At 34.9% G+C, this 14342-nt stretch overlaps 1 protein-coding gene across 2 annotated transcripts in view; it reads left to right on the top strand.

Moving 5' to 3' along the window:
• LOC145266626 (cytosolic non-specific dipeptidase-like) overlaps window positions 1-8787 on the top strand; it is a 49471-nt gene extending 40684 nt beyond the window's left edge. For both annotated transcript variants that reach the window (XM_080122538.1, XM_080122537.1), the window contains exons 12-14: window positions 568-650; window positions 3338-3504; window positions 8682-8787. In XM_080122538.1, coding sequence (XP_079978664.1) covers window positions 568-650; window positions 3338-3504; window positions 8682-8729 — 298 coding nt within the window. In that variant the 3' untranslated portion in view covers window positions 8730-8787. The remainder of the gene's footprint in view (window positions 1-567; window positions 651-3337; window positions 3505-8681) is intronic.
• The last annotated feature ends 5555 nt before the right edge of the window (window positions 8788-14342 follow it).

Genomic DNA, 14342 nt, shown 5'->3' on the forward strand with positions numbered 1-14342 from the left:
TTTATAAAATATTTAATTACTGACATAATTCTATAATCGGTAATTTTTTACTTTAACTGCAACTCGACACTCACCTTTAAAATGACGACTTTTAAAAGTTTCCGGGTATGCTGAAAATGAATATCACATTCAAATTTAGGGCAGACAAGTGGTTTTCTGGATATTAAGACATTTTTTCCAACATATTACATAATGAATGTTAGTGGCGGTCGCCATTCTTAGCATGAGGAGGAGGGGGTGTTTTGTAACATGTATGCGCATTAGTACTTGTTCAGTTGGGAAAAAACATGGCTGTTAGTGAAAGAGATTACATTGGATAAAAGCTCTTAATATCCAGAAAACCACAAATTTAAATGTGATATTCGTTTTCAGCATACCCAAAAACCTATTATCAGTCATCAATTTAACAGTGAATGTTGAGTTGAAGTTTAAGTAAAAAAAATCCTAAAAATCCAATTCCTGAAATATTAAATGATCCGATTCTTAAAACATGTTACTTTTACTTGTTTTTTTCTTTAAAAGAAAATTCTATCCAAATTCTGACCTCCTCCTCATTTCATTTTTCAGTGTCACTGCACATGGTGGTCGAGCATGGGTGAGCGACTTCAACCACGTTAATTATGCGGCGGGCAGAAAGGCAACAGAAAAAGGTAAACAAAACAAAAAAGATATTTAAACAACTTTCTTTTTTTTTTTTTTTTTAAATATCCATTAGAGACGTTGAGTGAAATCTATATATATAAAAGGCAAAATGTATGTGTCTGTCATTTTGTGTATGTCTTCAAAAGGCTTCTTTCGCATGCGCTCCCGGGGTTGTTACTATCGCTTAAAACTGTGTATATGGGTCCTATATAATAATATCTAGGAATTAGAAAAGCGCGTAGCGTATAGATTTATTTATGTCGATTTTTACAAAATTATTGCTATTTTGGCTTCTCGCGTGTTGATTGGGCTTTTTAGTATAAATATGTGAAACTAAACTCAAACGGGCGTGTTCGCGGTATTGCGCCGGGGAAAAACGTCCAGAAGCAATCGGCTTTGATCAGACACCCCTCCCCAACATCTGGGAAAGAAACAGTTAAATTTGGGTAAACAAACCCAAACGCTGTGTGACTTTTATTTGACCTTCTTAATTAGGTCAAATGGAAGCAGCAGAGTTAAATTTTATTGCGCACGCCTGTTTTTATAGTTAAATAACCTGCTTAACATTGTCTGTTGTCGCTGTGGGTCAATGGTTAACGTAGCAGGTTTTTTTTTTTTTTTTTTCACACATTAATTTCCAACTCAAGGGTAAGGGTTCGATTCTCATACTTACCTACGCAAAACATTTTTTTTATTATTATACCCCCCCCCGCCCCCCCGCGGAGTTTTGATTTACCTCAAGACACCCGGGCATCGCCGATTACTTCCCGCTAGTTTGTAAATAAAATAAGATACGTTTTGAACACGTTTGGAGCCAAATAACTGCAATGCGGAATTTTTTTTATAAAATAAACGAGTGTTTATTTCTTTAGAAATATATTTCGGAGATATACTCCTTTATCAATCTATTTTTTTTTCCTCTTTTTCTTTTTCTTCGCCATGATGTTGAGTGGAAGAATGTTCGACCACACGTTCTATCCGACTACGTAAAACCCCCGCAGCTAACATCACGTGGACTTAATTCATTGAACATTCTTCTACTCAACATCATAACGAAGAAGAGGAAAAAAAAATTAGATTGATAAAGGAGTATATCTCCGAAATATATTTCTAAAGAAATAAACACTCGTTTATTTTATAAAAAAAATTCCGCATTGCAGTTATTTGGCTCCAAACGTGTTCGATACGTATCTTATTTTATTTTAACTTTTTTTAATGTTTTTTTTTTCTGACTTTTGTCCTCATTCTTGTTGTTTTACCACGTTTCAGCCAACTTATCCTCTGGCCTTCTTCAGGTGATAAACTGCGACCAGATAAGAATGCTGAGTCCTATAACTGCATCCCCAGTACTTACTGCCTTCCATAATTGTCGTCTTGCCATGTTTTGGCCAACTAATCCTCTGACCTGCTTTGTGTAGGATTGAAGCCGCTATCTGCAGACAATGTTTACCTGGAACCGTAAAGACTTAATGTTTCTGTCCACTGTACCACAGGTTCCAAAGCATGATAAAGGTTCCGGGTTTCTTTCCACGTCAAGATGTATTTTTTTTTTAATTCAAGCATTGTTTCCACCTATTGTCGCCCTAAAGAAAACAACACTACAGCTTTATTTTAAAACTTTTATTGAAAAAAAATCAATTCAGGTAACTTGATTATGTAGTAGAGCTGACATCTATTCAATGTAGACGCCTTCAGCCTCAATCACGGCCTCGATACGGGTCCGTAAGTGCCAACGGGAGCTCGGCGAATACTCAGTGGATAGCGGTTATCAGGCTGGCTTTGGTGTTGTGGGAGGTCATGTTGGTGATGTTCTCGACGTATGACCAAATGAAGTAGTCCAGCAGGTTCAGGTTGCGGGGGAAGGGGCGGGGGGGGGGCAGTGAGAGAAGAGTACAAAGTCCTGTTGCCACACCCAGGGTCTCCCAGAAGCCAGCTGATTGCATCAACGGATACCCACTCTACAACACATCCAGGTATACTTTGGTGTTGACTTTCAAGCAGATTTTGAAGATGTGAGGTGGCATGATGTGGTCCTCACTTGAAACCACACCAAAGACAATAACCATGGCTGGAAACTTTGATTTCATCGCCATGGGCAAGTCCCTGTTCTTTGTGGCAATGCATTTTGAAGGTGCTGGCAATGGTCCTGTTGTCATAACTTTGATCGGCAGAGAGCATGAGTTGTACAGCGGCGCATCTCCGATCTCGCTCGTTGAACATTGTGTCACTTTCAGACATGATAGAAGGCTCCTATCGCTGTTGGGATTTGTACACAACTGGCCAACTAGTAGATGGTCTGCAACAAAATAAAAAAAAAACTGGTTTTCATCAAACGGAAATGGAATCATGTCGTCTTTTCTAGTGTTACAATTTTATCGTTCCATCTTGTTTAAAGTTTTTCAATATGAAATAATATTTTAGTTTGTGATACTTACATAAAGTCGGAGTTGGAAGTACTGAAAATAAGAGTCTGAGTCCAAGGTTTTGGGTTTTAACATGACTCTGGATTCCACGTCTTGATCTGAAATTGTTTTATGATTCCAAAACATATTTGATTTTAGCAAAAATGTTTTTCTGTTAACATTTAAAAAAAAAATTTTTTTTTTCCTTTCGTTTCCTCTCACTCCAGTTTTTCTGTTATCATTTTTAAAAAACTTTTTATAAATATATTTTTTTTCGTTTCTTCCTACCGCAGTTTATGGTGTGCCTCCTGATATGACCCGTGAAGGTGGCAGCATTCCTGTAACCCTGACACTTCAAGAAGCGACTGGCAAAAATGTTCTCCTCTTGCCGATGGGCCAGTGCGATGACGGGGCACACTCCCAAAACGAGAAGATCAACAAAGCCAATTATATTCAAGGTGTAAGTAAATGAGGATCATCAGCTGTTTACCATACAGCTTGTTTTTGTTTTTTGTTTTTCAAAATTATTCTTCTCCAAAAGAAAAAGGCAAGCAATGCTAAAAATTGCTAAATCTATTTTTAAAAAATGTTTTTACAAAGAAATGGATGTGATGGTAATAGTATTCAAAGTTGATTGGGTGGATCCGAGGGAGATAAAACCTTGTCTCTTGTGTTAAAAATAGAGTTATTGTTAATCAGATTCGCAGGCTGATCAAAATGCCTTTGTGGACCTGTGCTTTAGGCTATTGTTCAACACCTCTCCCAGGCTGCTATACCTGTCCATATTTACACCTTACACCAGCCAATCATGTTTTCTGTGTGGAGGAACCCGAATGTATTCATAGTCATTCGACCAGAAGCTTTACCACAGTTGAGATTATTCTGTCCAAGAGTCCAACAATCAAACTCCTCAATCTAATATTCACAGCTAACATGAACTGGAATAAACAGAAGATACTGCCAAGTCTGCTGCAACAAAGGCGACCTCTCTCTATCAAGCTAGAAAACTTCTATCACCTGCTAATATCTATCTATATTTCCATAAAAGTGAGAATGTGTATGTGCATGCGTGTGAGGAGACTTCTCAACCTATATACTCAACGAATTGGTATATAGGGTATTCAGACAGGTGGAAAACTTTTTAATCAGTTTTCCTCAGGAAAAAAGGGCTGCTATGAGGTTAAAATTGAAAAAATTGGTACATGGGAGTCGGGTTAGATTTTTTATCTGTTTCTCAGCTGTTTCATGAATGTACATGCGCGGCTGTAAAACATATCTTCCTTATTTTGTTAAGAATAAATAGGTTTCAAAACACTTTATAAAGAGTGTCATGCTGGTCTAATGGTTACCGCACTTGACTCACTGTTTTTAGGTTTTGGTCTCAGCTCAAGAATTTTTTTTGTTTTCACTTACAAGAAGTGAAATGTTTAGAAAAAACATAATGCTCGCATGCACGTGTGTCCGTTTCTGCATGAATCAAAAAATATATTTTATGACTGGGCAACGCCGGGCGACCTGCTAGTATATGTATAAAAGTGAGAATGCGCGTGTGAAAACACTTCTCAACCTATATACTCAACAAATTTTTTATCTAAAGACTTGAAATTTGGTATGTACGGTATTCAGACATGTGGAAACTTTTTAATCGGTTTTCATCCGGGTAAATAGGCTGCTAAGAAGTTAAAAGTGAAAAATTTGTACTTGGGAGTCATCGGATTGCACAAATGCGCATGCGTGAATCATTCACATTATGTTAAGAATAAGTAGGTTTGAAAACACTTCATAAACATTGTACCAAGCTGGCCTAATGGTTATTGTACTTGACTCACTGACTTAAGGTTTGGGTTTTGATCTCAGCTCGAGTATTTTTTTATTTTTTTGCTTACAAGAAGTGAACTGTTTCGAAAAACACATAATACTAGCATGCACATGTCTCAGTTTCTGTTTTTTTTATTTTTTTTTACTTCATTTTTTTTTTTTTTTTTTTTTTTTTTTTTTTGAGGAATTTCACGTTACATTTAATCCCAGGCAATGCCGGGTACATCTTCTAGTAATAAACTAACATCAAAATAATAATCTATAGTAATAAACTAACATCAAAATAATAATCTACAGTAATAAACTAACATCAAAATAATAATCTACAGTAATAAACTAACATCAAAATAATAATCTATAGTAATAAACTAACATCAAAATAATAATCTACAGTAATAAACTAACATCAAAATAATAATCTACAGTAATAAACTAACATCAAAATAATAATCTATAGTAATAAACTAACATCAAAATAATAATCTACAGTAATAAACTAACATCAAAATAATAATCTACAGTAATAAACTAACATCAAAATAATAATCTACAGTAATAAACTAACATCAAAATAATAATCTATAGTAATAAACTAACATCAAAATAATAATCTACAGTAATAAACTAACATCAAAATAATAATCTACAGTAATAAACTAACATCAAAATAATAATCTATAGTAATAAACTCAAAATGCAACAACAACCAGATGTCTCCTCCAACCATGAGCACACGGTGCAATAAGGTAAAAAAATGATTGATTCATTTGAATCCAAAATTAAGCTTTTATCTTTTCACCATAAACGCTCTGATCCCCACTTGATCCGATATATATGAATGGCTCTCGTTTAAAAGAGGCTCACTGTTTTCACAAACTCCTTGGTGTAATCTTTTATTCCTGACCTGAAATGAAAGACCCGCATCAAATCTGTTGCCGGACAAATGGTTGCATCATTTTTATCGCTCCAGAAGGTATCTAACTTCTGACGCAATCCTCTACCTGTATAAGAACCAAGTAATATTGTCACAGCTGGGTAGGAGGTGCCTTGACAACGTTCAAAACCAGCTTCGAAACCCGGATCCTGGTTTTGGCAAACTTTCCGATCTGACCTTTACTTGTGACCTGAAATGGAAGACTTGCATCAAATCTGTTGCCAATGTTGCCGGAAAAATGGTTGCGTCATTTTACCGCTCCAGAAGGTATCCAACTCCCGATGCAGTCCTCTACCTGTATAAGAGCCAGATATGTCCTTAAATGGAATTCTGTTGCAACATCTGGGAAGGAGCTGCTTGGAGCACTCAATCCTGTCTTGACAAAGTTCAAAACCAGGTTCAAAATCTAGTAGGTGATGCACTTTTTTTCTTCCCTGCAACCTCTTTTCCATAAGTCTCTGCTCTATTGTTATTTTCATTGCAAGTGCTCATCTGAGCTTCGATCTATGGTCCTGCCTTGCCAAACTTTCATAAAAAAATAAAGAAAAGCAGTGCGTGCATGGTCCCTCTCTTGTGCTGCATGTGAGATGACGCCAAAAAAAAAAAAATTGTGAAGAAATGATGAATGTGAGAAGTCTGAAAGGCCAACGTTGCCTTCACATTTTCGCCAAGTTTCAGGAAGATCTAATGCATGGGGCAAAACTTATGGGGTAAAAAGTCATTTTTTTGTAATTTTGGGGCATTTGTGGCCCCCTTTTGAGCTTCTGGGAATGCTGAATCCCAATAAAAATGGACAAATGATGCAGTTTCACGCCTTAAGACATGTATATTTGAATTCAGCATCATGGAAAACTAGTATACAGACATACATATCAAGTTTTTGAGTAATATGAAAAAAGAGCTCCAAAAAGGCATGTTTTTTTTTAGCCCTAAAAGTCTCAGAAGGATATGAACCAGAATTTTGCCAGGGTCACCCATACTGAATTTATATTAAAAACAATGGCCTCCACATTTTGGCCAAGTTTCTGGAAAATCTAATGGATGGATCAAACGCTATGGGGCAAAAAGTGTAATTTTTGGCCATTTTGGGACATTTTTGACCTCTTTTAGGCCCCTGGGGATGCCGAATCCCAGTGTAAATGGATAACGGTGCAGTTTCAGGCCTTAACACATGTATATTTGAGTTGACCACTGTGAAAAACCACTATATAGTCAGACATATCAAATTTTTTGTTGAGAAATATGAAAGAAGAGCCACAAAAAGGTGTTTTTAACACTGAAAGTCCCTGGGGGCACGAACCAGAATTTTGCCAGGGTCACCCATACCCATACTGGATTTATATTAAGAATAATGGCCCCACATTTTGGCCAAGGTTTAAAAAAAATCTAATGAATGGATCAAAAGATATGGGGTAAAATGTGTCATTTTGGGGCATTTTTTACCCCTTTTGAGACCCTGAGGACACAACGAGAATTTTTGTAAAAATAATTTTTTTTTTTTTTACTGTGCATATCTCTTTAATAAAATACAATTTGTGGCAAAATTTCAGAAAAAACTAATGCACGGTTATCTGGCAATAGTCAAGACTAACGGACGCACAGATGCATGCATGTATGTACGTACGGATGGACGCACAGACGCCCCTGAGTACATAGGTTCCTGTCTGGTAAATCGGGGAACCAAAAAACACTTGCCTAGCTACAACCATTATCAACAATTTTCCCCATTCTTTATCTGTGCCTAAATCTAAATACAGATTAAATGGACAAAGTTTCTTTCCTAGAACTGGCCACTTGTGAAACTGGCCTGCTTTCTAGCTGACAACAATATGGTCATCTTCAAGTCTAATGTAAACAAGTTATGATGTTTTCTATATTGGATTAGCCACGATAGACTAAATCGAAAAACCTTTTTTCAATTATTTTTTACTTTTTTATTATTTTTCATAATTTTTGGAATTTTTTTTATTAATTTTGACATAACACGTAATTTTCTTTTTTTTTAATTTTTTTTTTTTTTTTTTTTTTTTTTTTTTTTACAAAGGAGTCACCACGCATCAAGGCCAAGAGACAACTCGAGGATAAGGGTTAATAAGTGTACAGTAGTCAATGAGACAATATAGTAATCGTTAATAGTGGAAATTTAGTAAATCGGATTACTTAAGGGGAACTCATCAAGAATTTGTTTATGTTGGACTTGAAGATGACCATATTGTAGTCAGTTGGAAAGCACGAAAAACGGAATAGAGTTCCACAATGGTGCAGTTCTAAGAAAGAAGCTTTGTTCATGGAATCTACATCCAGGTTCAGACACAGATAAGGAGTGGGGAAATTATTGACAGCAGCTTCAGCCAGACGTGTGTTTTTCGTGAAAGTCAGGCCAGTGGTGACCGTAGATTGAAGCTCAGACAAGCACCCACCATGAAAACAACAAAGCAGAGACTTCAAATACATTTTTTTGTAATATCTATCTATCGATTAAATAAAAGAAACTTTTTTGTGTGTGTTAGTTTGTTTTGTGTGTGAGTTTGTGTGACTCCTAAAGAGCTGGACTGTTTTTCTATGAAATTTTACACAAAGGTACTTTATGTACCTTACAGTGTTCTTAGATAGGTGTTGTTGAGCCATCCCCATAAATAATCAAATTCTACACAGTTTAAGCCATTAAGTCGACTATCACCTTACATTCATTAACCTCTTATCCTCGAGTAACCATCGGGTCTTGATAAATGGTGATTTCCAAGTAAAACAATTTATTTTTTTCTATTTTTAAAATTTTCTAATAATAATTTCTGTTAATATATTTTTTTTTATTTTATTTTTTTCTATTTTATTAATTTTTTCAATTAAAAAAATTTTTTTTTTTTTTTTTTTTTTTTTTTCAGAGCAAATTGTTGGCTGCATATATGGACGAACTTGGCCAATGCCAGTAATGACAAATAACATTTCTGAAACTATTAAAGAGAATAAAATTTAATTTTTAAAGATTTATTTCTTTTCTTTCTTTTAATTTTAACTAGAAGGGTTACCCAGCGTTCCCTGGGACAAAAGAGTGACCTATTTCTATTAAAACTTGCCTCGTTCTCCTTCATCCAGCCATGACCTTTGTAATAGTAGGCCCAATCAGTCCAGAACTTAAGAAGAAAAAAGTCAACCCAAAAAAACACTTAGATAAGTACAATTGTACTGTTACACACATGCTAACAAATAGGGACCCAGCATGTTGTAGACTCCGTCGCAAAGAACATAAGAAAGGAATAGGAAAGAAATTCAACCTGTGTTTCAGGTTTATACAAAAGACCTTTATTCCTCCTCCGGATACATGTGACATCACCTATGTCTCTAACCTCTATCTTCGCAAACGTCATGATTCTCTGGCTAGGGGTGACTTCTTGTCTAGGCTGTGATGTCACCCACGTGTCTGATGTGATCCTCGGTCAGCTCATACATTTTTCTTTTTATAATCTTTTTTCTTTGCCATGACGTTACCTTGCACATGGCTCGGTCGTTTGCATACAGCTGCCATACGCACATCCTCTCTGTTGCATAATAGATTTTTTTTTTTCCTCAGCTTTATATTTTATTTAATTATTTTTATGCGACAAAATTCTGATGACTAATGCCAGACAATTACATTCATGATCTAGATCATGGACCCACCGAACAGGGCAAAGATTTTTCACAGAGTACTAACACGATAATTTCTAAACTAAATATGAAATACCTTACTTTCTAATTTTAACTTATACTTGTCCATTAGTTGTTCCTGTTCGTGATTTAAGGTTGTCCTCGATGGTCATACAGCTAAACAATATGATATAAATGCAGGAGTGCCTCAGGAGTCGATCCTTGGACCTTTATTGTTCCTAATATTCATAAATGACCTTCTTGATAAAATTGCCTCTGAGATGGGTATCTATGCTGATGACACCATGCTCTATAACAGGCACGACAAGAAAACAAATGAATACATATTTGAGGAAATGGCAGAAACACTAGAGGATGACCTCCAATCCGTAGTAGAATGGGAACAAAAATGGATGGTCACATTCAATGCTGCCTGTGGCGCAGTTAATAGAGACGTTGGATCTCTACGGTTCCAGATGAGCATTGTCTGAAGATAGCGGTTTCAATCCTACCTAAAGCCGGCCAAAAAACGTGGTGAGATGATAACTATGGATGGCAGTGATTGCTGAGAATGCAGTTAGGAGATTCAAAGTTCCTATCCGTCGCGGTTACCACCTGACGAAGGCCAGAGGAATAGTTGGCCAAAACATCGTGAAACAACAACTAATAAAGATGAGAATGTAATGTTATGGCCCTTTAGGCTGTGATCATAGCGTAGTATCTGTTAACTGTGGCAAGCGGGGTCAATGGTCAAAACATTGTTATTGTATTATTAATTGATTTGAGCAACAGATGGTCGCTGGATCAGTTATTATGATTAGAGAATAAACAATTAAATTGGGGAAGAAATGATTGACGTGTGAATCGCAAAAGGAATGTGAAAATAGAAAATAGATGTAAACATTATTTTGGGTTTTGAATAAAGAAATAACTAGTTGTGGACATTAGGTTGGTCTGAGACACGTAATTAGGTGACTTAAGAGAACACGTGATGTAGTTAGTTTTGGGGAGTTCAGAGAGTTGAGGATTAACCACCAGAGCGGACAGACGTCTAGACAGGATTGGACAGACAGCTAGGGAGCGAGCTGTAAGAATAGAACATGTAAACGAACTGCAGATCCTGTGAAAACCATTTGAGACAACTGTAATAAATTTATATTATAAAAATATAAAGAGTTGTTTTATGGTTTCACAAATAAGAACAGATGTCTCAATTGGTTGGTGCTGATCGTTTCATGATTCATCACGGAGCAGCGGGAAGATACAGAAGAACTCTTCAAGAAAAAGGTATGAAGCATATATTATTCTTCTTACATATGAACTGTAAAAATATCCCGTGCGATAAGTCTGATACAACATGATTCAGTTTACACGTCAATATCATGCCCTCCTAGCTAAACAACATACATACGATTTATACGTTTATTATCTGTCTGTTAAAAGAACAATATCTTGCATCCACTAGATAACACATGACACGTTTTAATATATCATCTCCAATATAAACCAATATACAACAAGAATAATAGTCCGCAATAAATGAATTAATATAAAAATAGTGTTGTTTTCTTTAGGTCAACAAATTTATCGTTCCACCTATATATAGCAGGGTTTCGCAAAGTTGAAGACACCATGGAGCCCCTGAGCAGGGCGAAGGTTTTTCAAGGAGCACTAACAAGATAATTTCTAAAATAAATATGAAAAACAATCATTTCAAATTTTAACTTATGTTCATTAGTTGTTCCTGTTCTACTATATTTTTGTGTTTTTGAAATTGCAAAAAAAAAAAAATTCCAATGTGATACAAGCAAAAAAAAATTCTAATGTGATACAAGCAAAAACAGGGAGGTGACAATGGTCTAAGGGTTCAAAACAATACGGCCTGACAACTTGAGCATCCCAAGTTCGAATCCAGTTCATTCCACAAAAAATCACTTTCACTTATGATGTTGGCAACCTTCATATGGTCTCTTTTGTAAGTATCGGATTTCTTTCTAGAAATAATTCTTACTAGAAAAATATCTGGGAAACCAATGCTAATAATAGAAACTTTGGATTCATATATGACTAGCCCGGCGTTGCCCGGATGTTTGGAAGTGTGTGTTCAGCAAAAAAAAAAAAAATAAATAAATAAATAAAAGTGGTAGTAGGTAGACTCGAACCCGTACCGCAAAGGAGGAAAAGAATGTGAAAAAAAAAAAGTGATGTCTTTGCCATGGCATCCTTCACCAAATCGAAAGTGGTAAAGGCTAGTCAATCGAAAAGAGGGGATGACTTTCGAAAATATCGGTGAAAAACAGTAACCTCTCTTTATAAAAAAGTGCCCCACGAGGGTGAAAGAATTAATGTTTTAAGCCAATTTTTGGTATTTGTTGTCCGAAGGGTTGAGCTTCAAAATAATACCGATCTTGTTAAAATCCGTTGCCGCTGTCGAAAGTTTTAGGCAGACATACAAACATACACACATTTAAACAGACAGGTGAGATTTATATTATAGACGAGCATGGGTGCCTGGTGTTGCCCGTGTGCTTATCGGTGTAAAAGAAAAAAAAAGTTTTGGTAGGTAGGTAGGCTCGAATCTGAAGCCTTGTGGTGAAGGTGGAAAAGAAAGGGGGGGAAAAAAAACTGGCAAAAAAGGGAGTGTCCAAATGATTAGCAATTGTCTGATATGATGAGTTTTGGCCGCATTGATCAAACCTCATTGCTTTTTGGACGTCCCGAGCATGAGTGTCAGGGAGGCTAATTTTGCTACAGGTTCAGTTTCGCTTATATACAGAAAAGCTAAACAAACACGTGGCGAGTGTTTGTTGTCCGAGATGTCAAGCTTAAATCTCGTGAAAATTCGTCGCCTCTGTGGAAAGTTTTTGGCAGACATATGAACAAACATTTTTGCTTTTATCTATATAGATGATGATAACTAGCAAAAAAAAAAAAAAAAAAAAAAAAAAAAAAAAATTATCAACAATGGACAGGAAATTTTTCCCCAAGGCACACAAAAGGCAGCTGAAATAGGATTGTTAATCAAGGTGTGACAGGTGACTGAAACAAAAGATGAACATGCAGGTCAATATATTTAAAGTTTATGGACAGTTTTAGGATAGTGAGTTGTGGGATAGTTTACCAACTGTCGTGAGTTGGGGACAATTTGAATGGCCCAGATTGAGATGAGCTGATGTTAGTATTGCAATATTTATTTTTTTTAATTTCATTTTCACTTCATATATCTGTTTTGTAGCGCAATATCAATCACTTAATTGTATAAGTCTACTGAATTAAAGGAATAAATTATAAGATGGTCAACATCATGAATTTTGGAATATAACTTTTTGTCATTTATTCTCTATATTGCTCTGTAATTACATAGAGCTTCTTAAATAAGGATTGATATATATCCTAAGAAAATATAATTCTACAGAAAAAAAAAAAAATATATATATATATATATATAAGTAGGTTGTAGTTTGCTTGAAGCATTGTTGAAGAAAATTATAAGATAAAATTAAAAGCCAAGAACAATGCGAGATTTTTTTTTATATAGAGTAAAATTAAATGCAAACAAAAGAAATAAATTTTTTATTTTTGTTGTTTGTTTTTTCTTTTTCACACAAATTTTAACTCTAAACAGTAATTTTTTTTTCTGTTGTATTCAATGGTGTTGTAAATCTCAATATATTTCAGGCTAATAAGTCTGAAATATATTGAGATTTACAACACCATTGAATACAACAGAAAAAAAAATTACTGTTGTTTAGAGTTAAAATTTGTGTGAAAAAGAAAAAACAAACAACAAAAAAAAAAGAAATTTATTTCTTTTGTTTGCATTTAATTTTACTCTATATAAAAAAAAAAATCTCGCATTGTTCTTGGCTTTTAATTTTATCTTATATATATATATATATATTTATTTATTTTCCCCCTCTTTTTGTTCCATCTTCTACAGGCCTTTGTACATATATAAAATGCCATAAAGTTATTTTTTTTTTTTTTTAACATGATGCAGCCTCCTGATAAATTTTCTGTTGGAAACTTCTTTTAAATGTATACTAGTGGAACCTGTGAAAATTCCGCAGTGGACTCTTTCATATGCAATATATTGATGCTGGCATTCTGTAGTTGTTTAGTGTAAATCGAAAGGTCCTGATATTATTGGAGCTCTTTTAAAGTACTTATATAAGCTAGCTGGGACACCCGGCGTAGCCCCGTCATAAAATATGTTTAAATATGATATTTTAATTTATACAGATTTCGTATATATTATTATATCAATTTTCTATCGATTTTTACATATTATAAAGTTGCGATTCAAAAATTAAAAAAAACATATCCATATGACTTGGGTGCATCAGCTTGAATCGAAATCGAAAACAAAACTTATGAAGAAATCTTGGTAAAATTATTTATTACAAGAAATGAAAGGTCATAACAATTAAATGACAGTTAGTTAGGAAGAAAAAAAAGATGTGAGCACACACTATCGTATTAATATATAGATTATGGAGTTTACTTATATATAAGAGTTATTGCCTGAAGATGAAATAAGATATTTGTTATATATATATACTTTTTAACAGAAGACCCAGATGCGGATGCTAGCAATTTGGTTGTTTCCCCACAATGGTTTCACATGCATCGATATCCACATACGTCTGAGAATTTGTATTTTGAGTCATTTTATTTTACTTTTTTATGCAAAACTGAGATGACTCAGCTAGATGATCATTATCATGAATTCAGATTCTATTGTTGGCATTGTCTCCTCCGATATTTTTCTAGTCAAAATTATTTCTTGCATCAGGGATTACGGGAGGAACCATGTGAAGGTTTCCAACATCCTAAGTGAAAGTGATTTTTGTGGAATTAACAGTTACGTGTTTGAATCTCGACGGTATTAAACAGGCAACATATATATTTAAAAGAAA

This window comes from Euprymna scolopes, chromosome 41, assembly GCF_053919585.1.
Source record: "Euprymna scolopes isolate OS-2025 chromosome 41, ASM5391958v1, whole genome shotgun sequence".
Taxonomy (NCBI): Eukaryota; Metazoa; Mollusca; class Cephalopoda; order Sepiida; family Sepiolidae; genus Euprymna; species Euprymna scolopes.